Below are 26,551 nucleotides of genomic sequence, written 5' to 3'. Positions count from 1 at the left end.
GAAGAGGTCAAGAGCAGGCTGCCAACCCAGAGTGAGCCAGGAGTGAGGAGTTCAAGAGTAGGCTGCCAGCTCAGAGTGAGCCTGGGGTGAGGAGGTCAAAAGCAGGCTGCCAACCCAGAGTGAGCCAGGAGCAGGCTGCCAGCTCAGGGTTAGCCAGTAGTGGGGAGGTCAAGGACAGGCTGCCAGCCCAGAGTGAGCCAGGAGTAGGCTGTGAGCTCAGTGTGAACCAGGGGTGAGGAGGTCAAGAGTAGAGTGCCAGCTCAGAGTGAGCCAGGAGTGAAGAGGTCAAGAGCAGGCTGCCAACCCAGAGTGAGCCAGGGGTGAGGAGTTCAAGAGTAGGCTGTGAGCTCAGAGTGTGCCGGGGGTGAGGAGGTCAAGAGTACACTGCCAGCTCAGAGTGAGCCAGGAGTGGTGAGGTCAAGAGCAGGCTGCCAGCTCAGAGTGAGCAAGGAGTGAGGAGGTCAAGAGCAGGCTGCCAGCTCCGGGTTAGCCAGGAGTGGGGAGGTCAAGAGCAGGCTGCCAGCTCAGGGTTAGCCAGGAGTGGGAAGGTCAAGAGCAGGCTGCCAGCTCAGGGTTAGGCAGGAATGGGGAGGTCAAGAGCAGGCTGCCAGCTCAGAGTGAGCCAGGAGCAGGCTGCCAACTCAGAGAGAGCCAGGAGCAGGCTGCCAGCTCAGTATGAGCCAGGGGTGAGGAGGTCAAGAGCAGGCTGCCAGCTCAGAGTGTGCCAGGGGCAAGGCGGTCAAGAGTAGGCTGCCAGTTCAGAGTGAGCCAGGAGCAGGCTCCCAGCTCAGGGTTAGCCAGGAGTGAGGAGGTCAAGAGCAGGCTGCCAGTTCAGAATGAGCCAGGAGCAGGCAGCCAGCTCAGAGTGAGGAGGTCAAAAGCAGGCTGCCAACCCAGAGTGAGCCAGGAGTATGATGGCAGCTCAGAGTGAGCCAGGAGTGAGGAGGTCTAGATCAGGATGCCAGCTCAGAGTGAGCCAGGAGTGAGGAGGTCAAGAGCAGGCTGCCAGCTCAGAGTGAGCCAAGAGCAGACTCCCAGCTCAGGGTTAGCCAGGAGTGAGGAGGTCAAGAGCAGGCTGCCAGCTCAGAGTGAGCCTGGGGTGAGGAGGTCAAAAGCAGGCTGCCAACCCAGAGTGAGCCAGGAGCAGGCTGCCAGCTCAGGATTAGCCAGTAGCGGGGAGGTCAAGAGCAGGCTGCCAGCTCAGAGTGAGCCAGGAGCAGGCTGCCAGCTCAGTGTGAACCAGGGATGAGGAGGTCAAGAGTAGACTGCCAGCTCAGAGCGAGCCAGGAGTGAGGAGGTCAAGAGCAGGCTGCCAGCTCAGAGTGTGCCAGGGGTGAAGAGGTCAAGAGCAGGCTGCCAACCCAGAGTGAGCCAGGAGTGAGGAGTTCAAGAGTAGGCTGCCAGCTCAGTGTGCCAGGGGTGAAGGGGTCAAGAGCAGGCTGCCAACCCAGAGTGAGCCTGGGGTGAGGAGGTCAAAAGCAGGCTGCCAACCCAGAGTGAGCCAGGAGCAGGCTGCCAGCTCAGGGTTAGCCAGTAGTGAGGAGGTCAAAAGCAAGCGTTATGCTCTCAGGGGGCTCAGCACCGCCCTCTACCCCTGTGGAGAGCTGTTTAGGGATGTCGAAGTAGAGCAATGTGGCCCAGTAGTTTAGTGGAATCAGCTTTAGTGGAACCTGCAGCCCCGAATACAGATCCCTGCTTCTCCACAGGTAAGCATCTGATGTTGGGCAATGTTCACTTCACTTTGCCTTCATTCCATAATCTTAGGAGCCCTCGTCCTTTAAGAACCCGGAGTGTTTGCTTTGGCAGTGTGAGCTATAATAATGGCTGGATCTCTCTATATTTCGACTTCTAACACGTTCCTTAATGTTGATATTTCTGTAAATACACTTGTTATTTATCACTGTAATACCAGAATTTAGCCTCTTTGTCAATGTTCCCATGTTTGGCAGATAGTGGAACTGAGGCATGGGGTGGATAAGGAATTGCCCAGGGTGACGCAATCAAAGCTCTATAATCAATGCGTGTTTGCCTTGCGACCAGACCCCCTGTAGCACTGTCCCGATTTCTCTAGATCTAGAGCTCTCCGCAGCACACCCACCCCTTGGGCACAGCGCCTAGACCAGCCCGGGGCCCGCTGCTGACTTCACAGGCCACCTGACTTCTCCTGAGGTGTTAAGTGTGCCTGGAGGCAGGGTAATCCCCTGCACCCCGGCCCGTGGAAGCCCTCGGCCTGGTGCAGGTGAGCGAGGGGGCCTTGTGGCGCTCACTGAATGGAGCCCACTGTCCGGGCCCAGGCGGCAAACACTGCCTTGTTGATGGCGGCTATATATAGAGCCTCGGCATCATGTTCCGCCGCCCAGGACCCGCGGCCTGCAGCGGAGAGCCGTCCTTCGCCATGAATCGAGACTGTGTCCTGCGAAGCCCTGCGTAGGCCAAGAACAACAGGCCTGCACCCTGGAAGGCGGGAGGCCGCGCGCGCTGGCAGGGCGGTGGTGGGAGCCTATCGCATCGCTGGGAGAAGCCCCTGGCCGCTCAGGACGAGCGACCGAGCACACTGAGGGCCTTCTGTATAGGGAAAGTGTGCTTGGCCAGAAAGACGTGCCCGAGGCTCTCCTAGTATCCCACATTTCTCCTGGGCCGGGTGGGGGCAGTGCTATCGCCTCCCTCGCCACTCCCTGCCGCCGTCACCCAGAGAGGGGCCCGTGTCGCAGCATTCAGAGAAGCCTCCGTGACAGACATTTATTTTGATTGAAGGCCTCGCGGTTATTGCCACTCATGACCCTTCATCTCTTCTCGTTTCAGGAGGCCTCCGGGTGCCTGCCCCCGCCGTCAGCAGAACTGGTAAGTGATTAGCAATTGGGGTTGTTTTGCTTGTTTGTGTGGTATTTTGCAGGATGCTGTCTCTTTGTTGCAAAAGTTTGGACTTTCAGCTTTGCTCCAGCTACCAGTTCTGTGGTTCCGTTTGCTGGGTACTGTTTGCTGTTGTTGGAATGCTCATGCGAAAACATAGTATGGTTTTTAATCTCTTTTTTTAAAAAAATATGTTGTATACGGGGTGAGGAGCTGATCTGTGTGTTAAACACAAGAGAAAATCTGGAAACCCTGCTGTTTCTCTAGGGGGTACTGGGTTGGAAACAAGAATATTGCCTTCACCTGGCAGCCCTCACCTACTGTCAGACTCCACTTGCACACACCCCGGCCCATGGTCTGCCCATCCCCTTTATTTATATCAGACATGTGGCCCGTTCAACTTGCGCCCCTGTGATGGCAGCTTGTTTGGCTCCTGGAATGATAAATTACGTAACCGCCCCTTGCTACAAGCGAGCAGGGACATCATTCCACCAAATTGCCAGGGGTAGCGGAAGTGACATCACACAACCTTTGACCTCTGATGACATTACAGGAAGTGATGTCATTTGACCCCACCCCCAAAGTGACATCACAGGAATTGATGGAACTCGACCTTTCACCACTTGACCAAACAGGAAGTGGTCTCACATAGCATTGTTCCTAAGTACACTATCCAAAATATGGTTATGATATCACTGTAATGTGATATACATTTCATACAAGAATGGATCCCCATGTGTATCATTAATATCAGTGTCTATAGGACCATATTACCAAGAATGCAAGCAGATGTCCAAGGCCAAATGATAAGTTATTATATAGCACTTATGCTTAAGCTCTTTATATAGAACAAATATACATACATCATCACCTGTGTTGGTACTCATTTATTGCCGATAGAAGGATGAAAGGCTGAGTTGCCTTTGCGAGATTTGAACCTGCAACCTGTATATCACACACACACATTGCAACAGCGAGTGCTCAACCCACTGAGCTATCTAACTGGCTATAACTATCTTACCGGCTATAGTAAAATAAGCCATTACATGTCTGAATGTTCTCAAAGTCAGAAAGCAAATTACACTCTGTAGTAGATACCCTTAATCTGGTAGCTGAGATTTAACAGCAGGCCAGTTCATCTGCAGGTCTGGTGCAAAGTTGGCCACATGTCAAGCCTGCATGGATCTACTTTTCAGGCTTCAGAGGTTAGCAAAATACATATCATTGGGAGGGTTCATAACTGTGTTAAAGAATTTAGAGTAGCGCAGGGAAAGCAGCGCACTCACACGGTGTCCCGTACTCTGGGCACTCGCAAACAAACATCCTGAACAGCATCGTAGGGAGATAGGAAAGATAGACACATTACAACAAAGCATTATCTGTGGCCAAATTAAATCAAGGGCCACTTTATGTGCTATGGTCAAACATTTCTACACTGTGCAAAAGCTTTTAGACACAAGGATTTTGTCAAGTGACTGAGGACACCAAGATATGGAGTGTCTTGTGACGATCGTAACAGAGACAACGGCAGAAAAAAACACGCTATAACTGCAACCTGCAAAAAGAAAAATATATAGTGCAAAATAGATGCTTACTCTACTCTAAATGATTTTCGGAAGTTTGTGTCTGCATTGTGAATTTGAGGTGTTTAAGACCCGACTAAATCAGTGAGTCACCCCCTGAAGTGTTGTGCCTGAAATAAACCTTTAATGAGTCTAGCAATTATTGTATAGAATTCCAGAAAGACAATTTATGTGTTATTCCTGTTCTTTCTTATTTAGCGGCACTGCTCAAAGTGTTACACTCGTGGAACCCCCTGTTTTTTAAGAAGCCTGAACAACAAAGCCAACCACTCCAGAAACAAAGAGCCACAAAAAGAAAATGAATGTATATAATTTATTTTTAGGGGTAGCAAGGTAGACCACAGGTGTAGCAAGGGAGACCTCAGGGGTCGCAGCTGCGACCCCTAGCGGCCCCCAAACGACGTCCCTGCAAGGGAGGTCCCCACACATACAGGATCCCTCACTTGTGTTCGTTTGGTGCTTTGTGTCCTGATGCTTGGATCGCGATGCACGGAAGAGGGCATATTGAGGGCATATTGGGAAGCAGCAGTTTCCAAACACTCGGTCATGGACCGCTTAGTCTAGCACATAAAGTCATATATTATTAATTGTGGTTGTAAGCTTTGACTGTAAATATGCCTAATAAGGTGTCCAGGGTCTACAAGTTAGGTCCCCTTTAGAGAGCTTGGTAAAACCTAGGCAAGTTCTTCCAAACATGTCGTATTTTTTTTACTTTTCCTGAATTTCAGATCATTAGAATCCCCTGCTAGTCAAGAGAGAAGAGTTTGCCAACATTTGGGGCCTTTTGTGGCCAGTTGGTTAGTTCCCAACTTGTTCAGACAGTGGGTTGGATGAGTCTATCGGCTGGGCTAGAGCACAGGGCTCTAAAGGTCTGAATGTCTTGGAGTGGTTGGAGGTGTTACTCGGGGTCCTTGTTCCATACCGCTGTCCTGGTGATGCATGGGGCCTTGGATGCAATGCTATATTAGATGGTCAGCCAGTGGAGGTTCAGTAGAGACACAGAGATGAGGTACGGTTTGTTAAAACCCTGGGCCATGGACATCACCCAGGCCATGTAAATACTAATGGTCCCATTCAAATGTAGGTATACAACACTTCACACAGGGCCTATAAGGAGGGTGACACAGCTTTGCCGTTTAGAAAAACCCAAAGTATTACAGTCGCAGTTTGTAGCTGGCTGTATCTTGTTATAGAGATGGTGCAGCAACTGTATATAACCTTCTCTGGCAAGAGGGAACTGCTTTATCTGCCAAAAACGATTCTTTAGCACCTTGGCCCTTATTCACAGAGCATTTTCCAATGGGTTTTGCCAGTATACAAGGCCTCTGTGAATTAGGCCCCTTATGTGTAAGATGATATAACAGCCATCACCTGGAGGAGAGCTATCTCCATCATTGTAATTATAATTGTTCTTGTATGACGCGCTTAATACCAGGGACCAGTTTCTAATCACGAATCCAAAATTCGAACCTGTGTTGCAATGCGTTGACTTGTTTCCAAGACTAATGCATTGCCCCTGAGCTATCCTCACAGCCATTACAATGAAGGGGCTTGCTCAGCAAGTGTGGGGAGCTGTCTGTGGAAATAACTGTCCAACTGTGGGTGCTTGGATTTGGCGTGCCCTGGCACGTGTCAACAGATATGGCACCAGCTGTGTAAAGGAAGTTGAAAGGGCAAGGCCTTGTTGCCGGGCTGGAACATGGTTAGTGACGTGCATACAGTACAATAGTTTGAGTAAGTGGCAAGTACATTTCCCCGTCCTCTCTTCTTTGGTGTGGTTTCATTTCCACAAGTACAAGTGGTGTTGGGGAGAGGAGGGCTGTGGGTATGTGAATTGAATGCTTTAAATTAATGCGAAATAAGGGGGTAGAATTCAACTGAAGCTTCCTGAAACCGGCGCTAAGTTTATTATGAAGGGGGATTGGTCGAGGTTGGGCTTCAGGTGTCATCAGGGCCGGCCCTAAGCATGGGACTTCTGTGCCGTCGCCCAGGGTCATGCACTCATGCCTCTCCACCCCCCCCCCACCCCCGCGAGCACCAGCTGCGATGTGCCAAGTAATACCTATTGTATTGTGCTGCTTCTTGGCATGAGGCTAGCATGAGGCTAGCTCTTCCTGCCACAGCGAGGCTGAACATCTCGAGACCTCACCTCTCCATAGGCTCAGGAGCCACTGCAACGCATGTCCCACTGGGGACTCATGCATACTTATCACTCTCTTTCTGTTGTAGCAGGCCTTTTAGACAGGATAACTCATTTCTAAACGGTTTGACACGCGTCAAAGCGTTTATTGCTTTGTAGGATGTCGCCTTTACCCCACAGCGTATTTGAAGCAGGCTTTTGTCAAACAATAAAAACCACAACGGTATCTTTTCACACATTATCGTTGGTTTTTTAGTTTTTAAGGCTAAAAATACATTTACAAACACGCAGTCCATGTTTTTTTTTAGCCTTTCACCAAACTGCATTCTGGTAATGGTACTCTTCCATTTAAGAGAGGAGAAAAGAATGCTACAATAGTACTTTATTATGGTTTGTGTACTTTTCAAGTCTTTTTTTATTAAACAGATTAAAAAAGTTGAAAGCCAAAAATTGGAGCGGGGAGGGGAAGGAGGAAAGGACAAGTGAGTCATGATGACTGAAATATACCATGCAACACTAATGAAAGCAATCACGAAACGGGTGCAAAAACAGCACTTCACTTCAGTTAGCCAAGAACAGTCAACATTATTTTGCATTGCATTCAACAGACAGGTAGTGTCTTGCTCAGGCTTCCATGGCCCATTGGGCACGAAGGTTGGGGGACTGCAGGTCAAATATGAGGAGGGGAACTTCTGCACCTCCCCGCACATTTCCAGGGTCTGAGGTGTTACTTTGGGAACACCAGCTCTATCTTGCCTGTACAGGAATCGGGAAGCTTACTCGCTACATTATATGTGTGAGCGGAGGGCTTGAGGCAGTTGCAGAGGCGCTGTCTAGTCTTGAGTTGGAGCAAAGCAAGTCAGAAAAATAATATTTGTGTATGTTTGTATGCATGCACGTGAGGGGTTCTGTCTGTGTAAATACACTGAGTTCTGTGTAAATTACATTTCTTTACATTGGAATGGCATGTTTTACTGGCATCATATGGGCAAAGCCAACTTGATGAGTTTTCTTATTTGTGGCTATGGGTGGGAGGGAGGACTACACTGGGACAACCATCATGGCCATTTTTTTTTACAGTGGAATGGCATGTTTCACTGGCATTACCTTGGCAAAGCCCTTTTGATAAATAATCATGTGCAAGGTGACTATATTGGGGCAGCCAGCATGAATATTTTCTTACAGTGGCATGGCATGTTTTACTGGCATCATGGGCAGTACAAACATGATTTATGTTTTTATGTGGAATACTGGCCTACTCTGGTACAGCCAGTACATACATGTTTTCTTACTGTGACATGCTATTTTTCACTGGCATTGTGGGCAAAGCCAACATGAATGTTCTCATGTGGGCATAGTGACCTATGTTGGCCTACATTGGTGCAGCCAGTATGGTCATGATTTCTTAAAGTGGCATGGAATGTTTTACTAGCATTCTGGAGACAACAGTAGTATTTCCGTGGGGATACTGGCATATATTGGCAGAGCTAGCATGGAACTGTTTCCTCATGTTATCATTATTTGGCACTATGGGCAAAGCAAATATGAGTATTTTCTTATGTGGGAATACTGTCATATATTGGTGCAGCTAGCCAGCATGGACATGTATATTGTGTGGAAAGCATCATGAAAATGTGTTGGAGGATGCTCATTTGCACTTTTGATGAATTAGCGTCAATTGCATCTCTTCATGTACTACCCTACAAAACCAATTGTAAACTGTGGCTTTTTACTAAATTTTTCACAGAAAGTGTGTTGTAAAATGCATCATTTTAAGACGTAGTTTAAAAGATTTTCTCATGGAAGGAGAACCACACTGGGTTGTTTTAGGCTACTTGGCTACTCCTGGTGGCTCCTACATATTCATAGGAAATGTTTACAAACCTCCAATCATAATATTCACCAGGTGCCTCTGCATATTTGCCAAAGTAGGAAGTCCGTGAAACCGAATTAACGCACAAAGTCCACTACTAAAAACTCACGATATTGCAACATAGGTAAAAATAGTGACCCTTCATATGCTGGACATCACAAAGTTTATCTCTTGGCTTACTTCTGGCAACTCCTTTTAAAGTAAGTTCCCTTGACCCCCTCGAGTATTAAATAGACGCCTGCAAGATATTGCGTCAATTATTTCCAAATTTTGCACCAGGAGAAAGGAATCTTTGTGTCAACAATATGTACATTTTGTGTCATTTATGCTTTAATAAAAAAGTTATTGATAGGTACTAAACTTACATGTACATTTTGTGGTAGTTATGCATCATTAAAACAAGTTATTGAGAGGCACTAAACCCACAGAATCTATTTCTAATCTTAAATGTTATGTTAAATAATATTTATACTGCACCCATTAACACCATAGTGTCTTACAGCTCCTGACCGTCTGTCTAAGTGGTGGTGTATTGTAACCATGCACGGGTGTCTCCAGACCTGAGTCTGTGGGTAACGAGTGTCACAATATTTATACGTCACAAGCAAGTCAGGGATCTACTTCCCCTACAATGAATGTGGCGCACAATAAAACATCTTTTGATTTCTACAACATAGATTCTTTCTTAAGGAGGCCTACAACCCACCTCGCACCCATCCTCTACAAGCACCCCGTGTCACAATGGACTAGGAACCAGGCCGGTGTGTTATCAATGAATATTTTATGAATTTATGATTTAATGTTAAATTAGAATAAACAAATTACAACAGCCACCAAGGTGTGGAAACACACATTGCAGTGTCCCTTTTGGTCAAGCAGCACACTGAGACAACTCAAATATAAGCAGTACAAGGATTTATTTTACTTCTTTCACCACTACCATCAACGAACAGTTCAAAACATCAAGAAAATGAATGCAACAAACAGGAAAGTGCATACGCACACACAATGATTCTTAAGTCCCAGCAACCCTCACCCCCCCCCCACTGAACCTCCACTAGGCTTGTCAGTTTTGGATGGAAGGCAGTGGTAAGGAGTGGGCACACAAGATAAAAATCTGATTTTGAGTAGTACTCAGACATAATATGGGGACCAAGCAAAGAATGAGACAACTCGTTTTCGCACAATGAAAAAATTGGTTTTTAATGATTTAGCACAACTGCTATGGAACAGACAGAACGGAATTTGTACTGCTTACACTTAAAAGATAGACACAGCTTTAGAGCATACTAGCCAGCACACAAGAAGAAAATTGGTTCTAAGATATGCAACACATGTGCAATGGAAAGGGAATGCAAATGGAAATTCGTTTTGACAACACAATAGGGAAAGAGGAACAGAATAGGAAAAACAGTTTTTAAAATGTTAAGCTCAATTTCAATGGAAAAGGAAATGTAAGTGGAATTTATTTTGACTGAGGCTGCAAATGACTGGCAAGCCCTGGGCAATAGGAAACTCACAATAAGAAAACGTGTTTTAGGTAGAATGACAGATGCAAGTCACAGGTAGGCCTTGGGAAAGGAATAGCTCACAAAAGGAAAATCGGGTTTGGGGTAAAATGACAGAGCAAAGGGAAAATACAGTTGCAGATGGAAATTCGTTTAGCAGGACACAATTTAAACACATGGACACATTCATTTTTCAGCTCACAATGGGATTGATTCTTTTGGGCAAAACCTTTATGACTATAACAACTCACAATGCAGGAAGAGATGGTGAGTTTCCAATTCCCACAATACAAATCCAGTGAAATAAATGGGGAAACAAATTGATTTACTTATACAAATATACTACAGATCTACACAGGCAACTGTGGATTCTTTAATGGGCAAACAATTTAAATGCACAAACAAATAAAAGACTCTTCAATGGGAAAACAACTAGAAGGCACAGACAAATAAAGGATTTTTCTCTAGGAAAATGACTTAAATGCACAGACAAATAAGACAGGGTATTTGTCCCTGGGAAATCTCTATGGCAATGCTGAAGAGGATAAGGCTCATGCAATCTATGGCTTGGGATATTTATACTTACAGGAGAGGGCTAGATGGACATCAGGGTGTGTCACAGCATCACTGCTGGGGCAGTCAAGGGGTCAGTGAAGAATTCACTCTGTCCTCCAAGGGGTCCCAAAGCAGCTACTAAACCTCCTTAACTCTCTGTAAGATTTAGGCCTCACTCTGCTGGGATGGTTCCAGATTTCGCCAGCTGCTCACCTCAGGATTTAGTAGAGGGGTTACCTATTTATAGGGTAAGTGACATCACTAATGTGTCAGAGTTCTTGCAGAATGGATTGGGTACTGTTCAAAAATCTACTCCCATCTGTTGGCTGATAGGTCCAGAAAATGCGGGAGTGTTTTGGGAAACCCGGGGAGGAGGCCCCTTTGTCATCTTACTCTGACAGGAGGGTTCAGCCTGGCTTGGGGACATAGAAATCTCACTGTGTGACAAATGGCCTTAATCTTCATATTTGGACACATTTGAGGGCATTTGTGAGCACTATATTTTACTGTGAATCAAATGACCCTACTTAGAAGTGTGTTGGTTATTCCATAGCAGAGCTACGGGTTTCCCTCATTTACTCCCAAACTATATCCATGAAAAATATGGCGCTCGGTGGGCGGAATATGAATCTTATTTTGCATGCTTTCGCAAATTTCTATATCTCTCAACCACACCAGGAGTGCCCCATGATGTTTTCCTAAATAACTTGGGTTGTGTAGGCCCCACTAAATCATTTTGGATTGACCAGAAAGGCCTGTTTGACACCTTTTCAGAAATCCTACCCTGATTACTGAGTGATAAATATTGCCAATGTTCTACAATAAAAAGTATATTTCCCATTTTGCACAATCGGAGTGAAACCACTCATTAACCCTGGCCCCACCCTTCGCATGGGTCTGTTCATGGCTGTGATGTCAAGAGGGGGTCCCATGTTTAGATTAGCTCAGAGCTTCAAAAGCGAATTGCCAGCTACAGCAACCTTTATTGCGGCCTATGTGGTTTGGATCATAAAAGCTGGAGAGCAGAGCTGCCTTTATCTCGCCCCCTCCACATATTTGATATCTACTGGAATTTAAGGTTGTATTTATAAGAGCAAACACTCATGTTTGAAGGGAAACCAGGCCTACATCCCCATGACAATGGGCTTTGGAATCTAGTTTCACATTTGAAGACACAAACAGAGAGAAACAAAACCAAGATTAGGCCTGCCCCCACTGCAAGCATTTTACTTTCAAATAAACTCCCGGAAATGCATACAATTTTAACATGTAAAACCCTTGAAAAGTAGTTCCCTGCACACATTGGTTACAGAAGGGCAACATAATTATATTTTTTAGAGATTTTAGTTGTGCATCTGGATGCCCGGAGTGTCATTTTAAAGGCACAATTGAAATGTCACTTTGTTAAGTTCCAGCCGTGAAAAAACATTAATTCTGCTGCAATTCAACATACCCTTGTACATTCCGTGCAGTGTTGTTTCCACTGTGATGGGCTCATGATGGACAGAATCCAAGTTCATATTTTACAAATCTTACACACATTTTCATGAACATGTCTTTAGTTTAAAGAGAGAAACGGATTTACACATGTTCTTTAATGTCCCTGCCAGAATGCAGTCTGCTTCACTGCAACTATAGCTCACAATGCTGACATCCCATTGAGGGTGCTGTGGACTGTAATTACTGAGAATGTTTTGGCCACCCTTGTCGCATGTCTTTCCCTTATGCCGGGCAATTTACATTTTTATCCCTCTCCAGGTTTTGAGGCCCAAATTCACTCCTTTCTGCTTTTAAAGTGCAGGGCCTCCTTTCCACATTAGTTCAAGGCAGGCCTTTCCTTTTGGGGAGCCCTCATAACTGACTCCAGACTTTTACTCATGACATCCGGGGCTATTTAACTCCACATGAGGAAGAGGGCGGGTGAGGGAGGAGAAAGGGGGTTGGATAAAAGATTAAACATATTAGTGGGGATAATGGTAAGGGCATAGGTTTATAGTAGTAGGGATTCATGTTTCTTTACTAAGATTAATTGTAAATCAGCATGAGAAATTTACAGGAGTGTGTAGCTCGTTCTAATGCAAAGATTTAATGCGAGGGCAATATCTAGAGCAGATAATGCACAGTACCAGATTTACATGGCGTGTGGTTGCATGATGGGCATGAGATGTGCTCAAGTGATGACCTTGTCATTTTGAGGCTTTCACCAGCTTAGTTTGTAAGAAACCATCCCCGTGCTGAGGGGAGCACTAGGTTTGCCTAGCTAGCTGAACAGACGTGTTAGCATCAAGAGTTAGGCCTGTATAGAAGGGTGCATTGGGAAACCATGGGGTAAGGGACATAATAAGGGGAGAGGAGAAAAGCATGATTTGAATTTAGTTAAATTAGGGTGAATAAGCAATGGGCTCACCTGACTGAAATTCACTTTGTTTAAGGTGCACGGATACGCAGAGCACAGAGTGTTGCCATATCATACTGACAGCTCAGCCAATTTATTTGTGGGAATCAGCCGTATTGTATGGGGCGCACTGCTAAATGTGGGAAGGGGATAGCATAAATCAGTGTATCAATCCCCACATTCCTGGGCGCCTGATTGTCTGGCACCCCCGGCCGGGTGCTAATGCATGTTAAGCCACGGTTTGAAACCTACCCTTCACCTGCATGACACGCTTGTGTGCAACTCCTTACTTAGGGTGTACAGTTTTCAGGGCTGATGGAATTCTGCAAATTACATGATTTGGACGTTGATTGAATAATACACGATCACTTCAGGTGGCACGGCACATGTATGAAGGGAAACCTTGTTTTGAATATTTCCGGCTTCTTCACATGTGGCGCCACTTTAGAGAGTGAGACATTATTCCTTAATTAATGCTGTACTGTCCTTCTGGAATGGAAACTATCCCTCCCATTGGAAGTGCCTGCATATAGATGCTGTCTGGGGCTTTGGGCGACAGCAGTTGTAGACACCACTGCATATCAGGAATTGACAGAGCTTTAAGTGGGGTAAGAAATTGAGGGGGGCCCTCCTTTGGGGGCGTGGCTTGCGGGATGGCCATGGCCTGAAAAAGTACACAAACCATACTAAGCTACGCAAACAAATATGTAAATACATGTAAGCATTTCTATATTTGTATGCGTACCTTACTATGGTTTGTGTAGTATGCAAGCCATCTTTTATAAACCTAGAAATAAATATGTAACATATTTCTAGGTTTATAAAAGATGGGTTGAAAAGTACACAAACCATAGTAAGGTACGCACACACATACACAACATTTATATATTTGTGTGCATACCTTATGGTTTGCGAACTTTTCACGCCATCTCTTTTAAAAATGTCTATGTTAATAAAAGATGGCTTGAAAAGTACACAATTCAAACCATCTGTTATAAAGCTTTGCTGACGGACAAAGCCCGAGGCGTCTTTGTCCATCGGCAAAGCTTTATAAAAGATGGCTTGAATTGTGTACTTTTCAAGTCATCTTTTATAAACCTCGAAATATGTCAAGAAGTCCCCCAGGTTCGCCGAGGGTAAAAGACGCATCAGTGACCTGGGGAGGGGGTGAGGGTAGCAAAAGGACAGTAACTTCCTCTGGTGACCCCTCACACGAGAGGTCACCAGAGTAAGTTACAGTGACTGACAGAAGTGCCAGCATGCCTGACTTAATGGTGGGCATGTCTCCTGTCGCGGCTGCGGCTGTGGCGGGATAATGTGTCCCGCCAGTGTTGTGGTGGGACCAGGGGCCCTGGCTCAGCCCCATATTTTGGAGACTGCCCTCGCTAGCACCGGCCCATTTAAAGCACTGGGAATTTACATTAATTGGTTGATCATACTAATTATAAGTGGCTGATGGTTAAAATAATATATTTTCTCCTCTTTAGCAGCAATTGAACAATATTGCTGCACATTTAAAAATGATCTCAGTGATTTTGATAATACAAAATAAGGTGTATGGTCTGAAAGACTCAATCTCTGCTGCCACTGATATGATTATACATGCACATTAGGAGGTCCCACTGTATGGCATACGCGATGGCACCCCAACGTTCCACATTTGAAATGCCATTGCGTGCGCACTGCGTTTTGACACTTGACAGTTGGTTCCAACTGTCACAACGGAGCTGGCTTGCTGGTGAACCAACCCACATGGGGTCTTGTCATGAATAAACCTTGTTTCATACTAAGCCCTTGGTCTACGTGTATAACTTTCCACATATCAGTGGCAATGAGGATCCAGATTAAGAAAGATCCTATGCGTCGTCCAGCTGTCGAAGTCCATGGTACCTGTGAAGGGTACAGGTGATATGACGGTTGGGGACTGGTTGTGTGGCGCCAGTGCCCTGTCAGCTGCGGTACAGTCACCATCAAGGAACCAGCTGGCAATGGGGCTGAGAGGGTCAGTTAGAGCTTCCCTCTCACTGATGACCGAAATTTAAGGTGTCTGTTATTCAGGGATTCAATCCTGGCCCGGTCGCCGGCTGCGTGAATCCGTGCCTATGAGGTAATTTGTGACCCTGTGAGTGAAGCTTCTAGTTGCGGGCAAAGGTGGACTCATATTAAATTGTGGTGGCTGGTGGCGGATCATTGCTGATGCCTAAGTGTGCAGTGGGGGCACACATACTGCTGTGCCGGCCTGGCGAGGCATGTTCGTCGAGCATGCCGACAGCCTAGGGTGACCAGATTTAAAAAGTTAAAAACCTGGACAGGGAAACTAATATAAAAGTAGGACTAACTTTTGGAAGTGGCTTTCAAGGCACTACACTTCAGTAGCCGTTGGAGGAGAAGGGGGTTTAAGTGTTACTGTTCAAATAAACACATAATTAATGTATCACTAATTTATCACAAACTAACAATATCTTAAGTTGTAAAATGCAGCATTTTTTCTGTGCGAGCTGTGCCTGCCAGCTATGAAGGGCGACTATTAAAAACCGTGACCACTGCAGGTTTCCAATGGAAACATAATCTTGACAAAGGGAGACAGAGCTCCAATTTCCGGAACAGTCCCGGCAAAACTGGGACATCTGGTCACGCTATCGTGATGCTTTGATATTATGCCCAAGACCCCCGTGGTTAGGCCTTGCCTCCGCCGTACCTGAATTAGATGCGGGACACAAGTTTGAATGCTTCGGGCTGCCGGCGCATACTGGTGGGCACGGGTACGCCCACTTTTTTTAACTGACATGCGCGATGGCGAACGCTGCCATTGCGCTGGAGTGACACCATCACATTACTCCTTTTTCAGAACAAAAACCAACGTGGCCGTTTTGCAAAACTCACTGTCAACATGACACATAAGTACTCAAACATAAAAATACAGTTTGCCCAACCTGGGCAATACGGGGAGACATTGGTTGGTCGTCTCAACTTGGGTCTCAACTTGGGTCCATGAGGTAGTCTTTGAACCGGGCCAGACACTGACGGCCCTCTCTGCGGGCATAGCATCCCTGCATCACGGGTTCTCCCCCTCCTGCCGGGTCACCTTCTGTTAGCTCTGGGTCCCCCTGTCTTCCTCCGGTGGCGGCTCTCTGCCCACTGTTCGGGCCGGGGATGTTTCTCCTTGTGTACTTGTTTGTTTCTCCCTTCCTCCAACCTTCTGAAAGAAGCTTAATTTCTGGTCACTAACCCTCTCTGATGCACTGCAGTTACCATGGACCCTTTAATCTGGGTTACACCCATCGGCACAGTTTCATAATTGAGGGACAGCTTCCCTTCCGGGTGGCGGTTCCTCACCAGGACCGTGTCACCCACCTCAATGTCAGGTGGTCTTAGCAACGTTACACATTCTCCCTCTCGTTGTGCACCCGCCGGTCCTCTGACATCACCTTGTTGTCAATGATACCTGGCAATCGGCCCTCTGTCTCCCGAATGAGCCCTCTCGGGTACTTGTTAAACAGGGCTTATGTACTGATATGGGCTGGCCCGATACTCTCGAAGGGACTGGTACAGGGTCCTTTTCAGTTTGCTTTCCTGCCCTTGGGCTGTGCGGAATATCTTATTGAGTGTGCGCATGAAGCGCTCAGCCTCCCCATTGGCCCTTGGCCATCCAAGCGGCACTTTCCTGTGCGTTATGCCGCAGGCTTCCATGAATTCTGTGAAACCTCCTCCCTGAAATGGCGGCTCATTGTCAGAGCAGATGAGACGTGGGAACCCAGGGGTGGCGAACAGTTTTTCCATGACTTGAATTATTTGGTCACACAATGTCGATTCCATGAGCTCCACCTCCGGGTACCTCGACCACAGGTCGATCATGACTAGAAAATGCATAACTCTCCCTGTTCACCCGAAGTCTACATGCACCATGACCCAGGGCTTGTGGCTTCTTGCCATAGACTCAATGCTGGGCTCCGTGTTTACTGGGGCTGCTGCTTGGCACCATACACACCTGCCAACATAGTCATCCACCTTTGTCTCCAACCCTGGGAACCATACCTTGAGATGCCGTCTCGCCTTCATCTTTGCTGTGCCCTGGGGGCCACAGTGGGCCAGTTCCACCACTCTGCCCAGCAGAGTCCTCGGCACTACTATCTGGCGGCCTCGTAACAACAGCCCTTCATTTGTTACCGAGAGTTCATGCAGGACTTGCCCCAACTGTTCAAATTCATGTTGTGTTTCCTTGTCCCTGTGCTGGGTATTTGTGACAGCACAGCCTTCCAATCACCATCCACTATGGCCCCCCTGAATTAGCTGCATGCATTCGTACTCTCTCGAGGCCTCTATGACCTCTTCAAGTGTCATGGCTAAAGGCTTTGCTGTGAGTATCTTTGTTCAGTTGCAGTGAGTGCCTTACTGGCATAGGAGATGGGTTTCATTTGCCCTTGGGTGTCTGGCTGGAGGAGTACCACCCCTAGCCCGACCAGGCTGGCATCCACAATAATTTCGGATTCCTTCCCTGGATCGAAAAATGCCATTGTCCCATCACCCGTGAGTGCTTACTTAATGGCGTCAAATGCCTCTTGTTCTACCTCCGTCCAGACCCTGGTGGTGTACTTCCTAGTCAGGATTCTGAAGGGCTCTGAGAGGGTTGCCAAGTTTGGGATAAACCTCCCGCAGTAGATCACCATGCCAAGGAAACTCCTGACCTCTGAGATGTTTCCGGGAGGTGCAGCCTCTTGAAGTGGAACACGATCCCAAAGAAGTCGATACTATCTTTGCGGAATTCGCACTTCTCACGGTGCAGTGTCAGTCTAAGATTCTTGATCCTCTCCAGAGTCTTCTCCAGACGAGTCATGTGTTTGACCTCTGAGATTGCATATACCAAAATGTCATCACTCTAGTTAATTACCCCCCCTCCAGACCTGCAAGGGCACCCCTGATGACATTCTGAAAGACCTCAGCTGCTGAGGAGACACCAAAGCTCAGGCGCTTATATTGGTACAGTCCTTGATGGGTCGTAAAGGTTGTTATATAGCGCAACTCGGGGTGTAATTTTCGCTGGTATTACCCAGACCGCAGATCAAGTTTGGAAAACACCTTGGCCCCTTGTAGTTCCCTCACCACATCATGTAGTGTTGGCATGATGTGCCTCTCGCGTCAGATGGCGGGATTGAGTAGCCTCATGTCCGCGCAAATGCAGACCATCCCTGGCTGTTTCGGTTTGGCTGATACCACAATGGGGGACACCCACAGGGTGGGGCCCTCTTCCTTTTCAATTATGTCCATGTCAACCAAGTTCTGGAGTTCTTTCTCCACTTGTTCCCTTAAATGGAATGGTATGCGCTGATGCTTTAACGCCGTTAGGTGTACAGTCTCATCAATATAAAGCTTGATGGGTTCACCCTTGAGCTTCCCAACCCCTCTGAACAGCTCGGTGAACCTTCCCAACATGTCATTGATGTCTTCCACATGCACCATGAGTGCAAAATGTACAATCCCCAGCACAGCTCAGGAGTGAGTGCGGACTGATGTCTGCCACAAAGAATTTTGCTCCAATGGCCTTGTCTGCGTGGGTAAACTGGGCTACAAACATGCCTCGGAGGGGTAACGGGTTGGTTCCTCCGAGCGAGAATATTTTGGCGTGTGCCTTTCCTAGTGCTGGAGGCCCAGAGAGTGCCTCATAGTGGCGGGCTGCTAGTACGCACACGGATGCCCCTGTGTCCACTAGCACCGTGGTCGCTGTCCCACATACTGCCACTGTGCACATGGGTCACCTCCTTTTTTTTCACACAGTTGATGCTGTATATGAAGAATACCTCCTCTTCCTCCTCCTCTTCTTCAGCTATTTCCAAGTTTTGCATGTTCTGTTCAACCGCAGCCACCTGTCTTTCACGCCGCGGCATGTCACCGAAGAGTCAGCTTGGCCCCCTGGAAATGGCGGTTTGCCGGAACTGCACCTCTACAGTAGCTGCTTGTGGATCATGTCCTCCTCATTGTCCCATTGGCACGTGCTAGTGAGTTGGCAGAGCCTCCCACAAAACTGGCGAGTGACTCCTCTTCCTATTGTTTCTCGCCACACATTACAAACCTTTCAAAGTCCTGGTTTGCCAGTGGCAGGAAATGCTCTTTGAAGGCATCCTTCACAGCCTGGTATGAGTTGATGGCAGGGGGGAGTATTTAAAAGATGCAATGTACTTCAGGACCAGCAGGGTAGATGAGGGTTGCCACCTTTGCTACGTCATCGGTCTCGCTTGTTGCTTTAAAGTACATTTTGGCCCCAATTTAGAGGGTGAACCTGAGTTGTCAAATTCTGGCACCAGGCCAGTGTGTCCTGCTGTCTGGGTGCTCTTCCCTCTTGCAGGGCCCCTGCCGCACCTTGAGCGGCACCATCGTCGTCACTCATGTAAGCAGATCGCACAGGCACCCTCCCTAGGGCTGCAGTGTGGAAATGATCTGGGCTCCCGCCTCACCAAAAAAATGGTATTTGCTGCATGGAAGGATGGCCTTCCTATTCACGCTGATGGATGGGCATAGGGAATGGCCTTGCAGAGAAGAGTTAGCCCTTGTTGGCTCCAAAAATTGATCTTGTGGCGCACGAGCACTCCCTGTGAGGAGCCACAACCACAGAACACACAAAATGGCAGTGTAATCTTCCCTGCGATGTCGAACGTTTCTGGCAGGCGTCAGAGAACAATGCCGATGCATTCAGTGCCGTCAGATTGTAAACACCCTTCCCAGAGCCGTCCTCGTCGCCAGTGTGATGCTTTCATATGATGCCAGGCACCCCTGTGGTTAGGCCTTGCCCCCCGTACCTGAATGAGACACGGACACAGGTCTGAATGTTTCGGGCTCCTGGCGCACACTGGTGGGCACGGGTACGCCCACTTTATTTAACTGACATGCGTAACGGCGAACGCCACCATCACGCTCCCGTGATACCAGCACACCTCTGACAGCCTGACTGGAGGGCCTTCCAGGTCGGGACCCGTGTCAGGGTTCAGGGAGGGCCAGTCTTCCATCCGGTGTCCAGGTCCGGACTTAGGAGGCGAATCATGCTGGCAGCGTGTACTCATTGGGCCATGCCTTTGATTCACGCATTCTGCGCACAGCAGCAATGTTTTGTTTCAGTGCGTTGTCTTTGCTCCAGTGCCTCCCATACCTGAGGCTAGGTCAGGAGGTGGGCACACCTTGTGGGCCAGAGCGGGACTAGTGTTGGGTGGGGTGCACCATATCCCCAACCTCCGTTACCGGTGTCCCGGTCAGGGCTCGGAAGGAGAAGTGTGCAGCGCATTTGTTTCCCGACGTGCGGAATACAAAAGATGTTCACTTTACGGCGAGGAGTGGCATAGCAGCACTTATCTGCTCTCATTTGAAGACGTTTTACGTCGACAAAGTCTGCTCCTCCCATAGCCAGGCGTGTCAGGAGTCCATGTTTGTTCTTCATAGTGATGCTGCATATTGGAGTTGGAAATAAGACAGTTCTTGTGCACTAAGGCCGTATGGTGGGACATCCATAGTTGCATTCAGGAGGCATTTCACTTACGTCAGAAGTAACATTTTCATCTTGGACAGAAAATAAGTCATAGAAACGTTCCTTGGTCCTGCACATTTGTGGTTAACGTTTCACATTATATGAAGATTGGTAGACATGAGTTACTAGTATTATATATACTAAGTTTTCTTTCTCTGCGTGGTGCGGCCCAGTTGCTTCCTGGGGCCCCCTCTGCCTGCTTTTTCATTTGTGCGGGTGCCAGGGTGCGCACCTGGCTCCCGCCACCCTGAGGCCCCGACAGGAGACCAAGTCCCAGCCGGCAAAGTAGGTAAATCACTTGTTGTTGCGTGCAGTGCAGCCTGAGCCTGTCACAGTCAAGTGATCAGGCAAGGAAGACCCAGGTCGACGGCCCTGGCGGTGGCACGGTCCTCTGGTGGTGTCCTGACTGCCCAGGAGTCAGGACCCCACCAGGGGCCCGTCCGCGCCCGAGCTTCTGTCTGTGTGACCTCTGTGCAGTGTGTTGCTGACTGCAGTCAGTGCCAAGCCCAGGCCAATTTCTGTGACCAGGGGCGACTCTGCCGCGGGTGGCCGGGCCTGTGGATTGTGCTCAAAAGTACGTTTTTTTACTTTTTTCTTTGAAAACCTGACCATCCGTGGGGCTGGTGGCCGGGGCCCCGCCCCACAGAAGGTAGGTTTTAAAAGAAATAACTTATTTTGAGTGGCGGCTGTGGCCCATCACTTCGAAAGTGATGGGTCCCATCTGCCCAAATATACGTTTTTTCTTTTAAAATCTTACCTTCCGTGGGGCCGCTGCGCCAGGCACCTATTTTTGTCATCATCAGGCTCAGCATGGCCGTGGTGGCACCACGGAAGGTAGCCTAAGTGATTGAGGCAAGGCAGGGCAAAGCCCAGGACCGGGCGGGGCATAGGCAGCTTTGTGGGCCCACTAGTGTCTGTCACAAAAGGAATGAATTGTCGCTTGCAACTTTGGCCACTTTTTCATTGGTGCCGAGCCCGACTCGAGACAATTGTATGCCCCAGTCCGACCCTGGATAGCATTCATCTAAGTGAAATATGAACTGTGAATTTTTGGCTGGGTGTTTCCGTTCTTCCTTTTAATGGTATCGGCCTCATTAGTTCACAAACAAGCTTCAGCGAGGGGACCCGGAACGGTGCACGTATTGGGCCAAAACTGAACAGGCTGCACTTCGCGAGAAAAGCCCATGCAAAGACGAACTTCTCAAATGCCATTTCAGGCTTAAAGATACACACATGGAAACTAGACGGGGATAAACATGGTGCACGTGCCCACTAATCTGTCGTCATAAATAAAAGCACTAGTTGAGTATTCGTGTATAATTCTCAACCGTCTTTTGTTGTCATTTTTTTACATAATTACAGCGCATATTTTCTATCCTGATGTGTGGTTTATACATCAGATGTGGCCCCTTAACCTGGGTACAATACACTCCGAGCATGTGCTCCAAATTAGAGCACATGCAATCCTCAGATAGGAATCCTCCGATAGGGAGGTGGGTGTCTGTTACACCCCGCAGTTTAGTGAAGTATGTCAAGAACATGTCAGTGGGAAGGAGATATCCGAATATGTATTCTCCTCTGGCTCCTGAATATTGGGTGACAAACATATTTAGTTTTTTAATATGTGTTAAGGTGGAAAGAGGCCCTAAAGCAGAAGTAGCACAGGCCGTTGATTTCACAACAATGTCTTGCAGGAATTACTTTTTCCAAGTTATACAAAACCATGCTCACGCTTGAAGGAAGGGTGAAGGGGGATGCATTTATGAGATGTGATGACTGATAAGGGCTTTAGAGTAAATTGGTTACACAAAACACCTTGATGAGATGACTGAAGAACGGGCTGAGGGGAGGGTGCTCTTCCTGGAGGTAACTGATTAATAATACTTGGTGTACTTTAACAGACTGTCAGATGGGGCAGAAGGGGTAGAGACAAATACAGTGCAACAGTGACTGAAACAGAATGCTTTTTTATTTATTTGCATTTTTAAAGTGCTCACACAGCCCGGGGGCATCGAGGCGCAGTTACTGGAGGAGCATGTCTTAGTTGCGTATTTACTACTAGCCTGTGCCAGCAGTTGCTGCAGCGCCAAACATGTGTCAAGGAGCAGCAGCAGCGTGATGGGCTGGTGGTGGGCCGATCTTGGTAGGTCTAGCACTGAACTGGCGTGGCCGGCGCACCCACGCAGAGGGCGGCGCCGCGCCCACGTAGAGGGCGGCGCCGCCCCCAGCATTATGGGGCCAATGTTTTTTGGGCACTGGCACTTATTTTTTTACAAATTAAGCACTGGAGACACACCCTCTCAATGTTTAGCTACGCCAGGGGAACCGCCAGTCCCATGAGAGGGCTGAAAAGATCTCTTCAAATGTTATTTTGTAGCATCTGGTTGAGAGATTCTCAGATGAGAGGAAATGTTCTACTCTCATGTGTTGTGTGAGGGCGGAAGCGGTAAGAGTTATTAAAAAACTCCTGGACGTTCAATAGGAGGATGGTGAGGAGGGTGTGAGTGGGGATGGTGATAGCTTATATAGGAAAGCAATGAGGAAATTGGAGGCTCAGTACGGTAAACAGGTAAACAACAACTTACCACACCCACGCATCTTTTGCTGCCCAGGACCCTGAAAATCCTAGGGCCATGGTGTCATAGTTAAACAAAAGCGTGAGCCTCCCATCCCTACTGCAACACTCCCTTGCCATAACTTTAGAGCTGTGAAGCCACACAAGTACCCATTAACCCAACGCATCATTGCTCCATGTCTCCAGTGCCATCTCCCTCCCTCACCCCGTGCCTTCTGATCCTCCAGCGGACCGAACATCCCCTCCCCTAAGGTCCTGAGAGCATGATGCCCATTTCAGCCTCTTACTCCCCCATGCCCAGAGCCGAGGACTCCTTCACCCGTCTCTCCGCCCTGAATGCTTGTGCCATTTCCCCACGGTCCCTATAGGCCCCGCCTGTTTCAACAGCAGTCCCGTGAGCCAGCTCTCCCGTTCCTGGGAGCCTCTGCTCCTCCCGCTCCTGAGAGCTGCGATACATACATGGCTGGGTGGATGCCAGGCGTCCCTTCAGCTGCTGACCCCATCCTGCTTGGCGCCCTGCCCAGTCGGGGTTCTCAGAAGTTAGTCGTGGGCTTTTGGCGCTGCTTTCGCCATGGCTTCTCAGGAGGTCACTCCCTGTGCTGTTTGTGTTGCTTTCTGTGCTGCGTGCTTTCAGTCCCTAGTCCACATAACTGTTGTTTTCTCTGGGCTTTTCTCTTCTCCTCTAGGTGGCTTTTGTGTGCCAGGCAAAACGGCACCCTATTTTTAGTTTTGGCTATAAAGTGGTGTTGTAAGCACTGCCTATATAAGCCAAAACTATTGGCACGTGAAGTGAGGATTCGAGGGAGACGAGATGTACTACGTGACACAAAAAGCCTGTGGGCGTTGTTTGGCTTTTTACCCACCCATTGACTGCCCATGGTTATGCTAGTCCTTATGGCCATTTCCATGCACTATCTGGCCATCTCTGCACATTCTTCCCGTGGCCCCTTTTTCTGGATCCCAGAGAGCTTGCTCTGTCCCTTTAAGGTGATGCCAGTGTTATTTCCGATTAGTCTTCTAAAAGGTAATACCTTAATATCAGCTGTACGCTATCTCCTGGTGTACTAAAAATGACTTCACCAGTTCTGCATGCAGTCATTTCATGTTTAAGGACTATCTGTGCCCTTGCAGCTGTTCTTTACACTGCATTCCAGTTAACATCAACCACTGGCAAAACCAGCAGTTTTGGCTTATGTTTAGGCATTAGATTGACAATGCCAAACACTGCCATAATATGCCTAGGAGGTAGTTACACCATTTGCCAGCTGTTGACATCTAGGTACAACCATTATGGCAGTGCCCGGAAAATCCCTACCCCAGACTTACCTCAAAGCCAACATTATTGACATTTGCCAATACTTGCTTTAGGGTGAAGTTCACTGTTTCAAGGGTGTTTGGATCTGAAAATGTGTACTGCGCTATTGGCTACTTAGACCAAAATGTGTGATGTTTGCTTTGCTTGGTTGTTTCACCGGAGGTCAAACCTGAAATGTTTAAATCAGACTCTCTAGTTCTCGGTGCCCGGAGACCAGCCCCTGAGATATTTCTGAGTTATGAAATGTGCTTTTTTTCTGGCTGCGCCAAAGGCCTGGAATGCTATTCCTCCAGACCTAAGAGAATTGAGATCGACAGCAATGTATAGAAATAAGCTGAAGACTCTTCTGCTCAGATAATGCCTCAGTGATTTGCTGTTCGTCATCTCGGGAGGATAGCTCAGGGGCAACACACTCGCTTTAAATAGCCAATTACAATCTGGCTGTCTTTTTGGTCATCTCTGCCCTTAATTAAAGTAAACGTAAAGTTGCTGTCCTAGGCATATTTATTTCCTCTCTCTAGGCTCTCAACACCCTGCTCTGTGACAGCGCTACCAATCCTTCAGAGGAACGGGCATGTTGACTGGCACTGCCATGGCCCCTCTGGCATTTCAGAGGCACTTTATTTTTCAGGAATGTACTGTTTTCTAGGACGTCCAGTAAGCCTATACTTCTTGGGATAAAGTAATGACGATTGTGGCTGTGGTTTCAGGTGACATGACATCTAATGTAGATTACCCCTGCTAATAGCGCAGGGAGTCTTGATTCTATTAAAGACAAGGAGGCGAGCATTATGCTTCATCTTCACATTTATTCCTGTCTCCAGCAGTTTCAACAAACCAAACATTATAATTTTCCAAATGGAAAAAAATCTTTTTTTTTTCTTCACACTTCTTTAAAACTACATTTCCCTTAAATCCAGTCTTTCTGTAGTCCATATGCTCTGGACACATGATCATAGTCCTTCCTGTTCTTTTCATCTCCCTCTTCTTTAAATGCTCTTAACTGCATTCCAACATCTAACCAACACTTCTGAACTTGTCAAATTACGGAGACTCCTCTCTCATCCTGCACTGCTCTGCTCCATCCCTGTATACGTCTGAAGGGCTGCGTCACTCAATCAGCCTGTGCTCTCGCTAGCCCGGCTCAGCTGTTCTTCTGATCGTCTCCTACCAAAAACATAAAGATCACTTTTCAGGGGGGCGGATACACTACCCTATTCCAAGAGAAAAATCCACCATCAACACATTCATAGACATTGTTATCAACTCTCCCGTATATCTAGGGTGGGAAAGTAATACTCACCTCCTTGTCTTTAATAGAATATAGACTACCTGCACTGTTAGCAGGGGCAATCTTCATTCTGTGTCAAGACTGGAGGCGTGAATAATGCTTGTTCAAAAATGTCATTACTGTCGCTGCTACAGATTGCACAGGCTTGAAATAGAATGTTCTAAGCGTAGTATCGCTGGCCCAGGTGGCTGCTTGCAGAATATCTTGCAACTTCACGCCCTGCGCTAGCGCCTTTGATGCCATTGCGCCCCACACGGAATGCGGTCCAAACCTAGGCATATCTACTCCTGCCAATTGCATCACTTCACATACCCATCTCACTACAGTGGCTGTTGCGACTGCCTTGTACGGCTTCTTGCACGCTATAAGCAGCTGTGTTGTCCCCATTGGGCTCCTCTATGCTGTCCTATTCTCATATTCCCTTATACAGGTTACGATGCACCACTTGGGGCGATCGTGCAAGTAAGGGTAAACTATTGACGTGGAGCTGGTCTTCGTCCTCCTGACCAGCGTAAAGGTCACTCCTTCTGGTCCGTATGCCTTTCTGTTCACGTCTAGCGCTCTGACGTGTGCCACTCTTCTAAAAGAGACTAGGCACTATAGAATTTCTAGTTTCCCTGATAGTTGCTTCAAATATAGGTATCTGTTTCCGGGCCAGCTGGCGAGTAACTTCAGTACTGCCGTTAAGTCCCATAGGACATCCTATCTTAGTTCTGGTGGTCTCCTAAACTGGACTCCTCTAAGAAGTTGAACGACTGCTGCGTTCTCGCCTATGGGTATGCCCTCGTTGGGCAGGTGTCCTGCTGATATGGCAGACCTGTATACTCCTACCGTCCTGTAAACCTTCTCGTCTTGCAAAAGCTCTGCTAGGAAGTTCAAAATCTCCACTAAAGGAGCAGAAACGGGATGAAGATTTCTCCCTTTGCACCATCAAAACCATCTGTTGCAAGCTGCAT

The 26,551-nt window shown here is 47.7% G+C and overlaps 1 protein-coding gene across 4 annotated transcripts in view; it reads left to right on the top strand.

Annotated features, from left to right (window-relative positions):
- The window catches only part of TNS2 (tensin 2), a 590,960-nt gene that overhangs the window by 354,133 nt on the left and 210,276 nt on the right, over positions 1–26,551 (top strand). For all 4 annotated transcript variants that reach the window (XM_069653619.1, XM_069653621.1, XM_069653620.1 and 1 more), the window contains one exon: positions 2,803–2,841. In XM_069653619.1, coding sequence (XP_069509720.1) covers positions 2,803–2,841 — 39 coding nt within the window. The remainder of the gene's footprint in view (positions 1–2,802; positions 2,842–26,551) is intronic.

The sequence above is a fragment of the Ambystoma mexicanum genome, chromosome 3q (genome assembly GCF_040938575.1).
Source record: "Ambystoma mexicanum isolate Mex_15411 chromosome 3q, UKY_AmexF1_1, whole genome shotgun sequence".
NCBI classification, from domain to species: domain Eukaryota; kingdom Metazoa; phylum Chordata; class Amphibia; order Caudata; family Ambystomatidae; genus Ambystoma; species Ambystoma mexicanum.
This window is presented reverse-complemented; position numbering and strand designations above follow the sequence as displayed.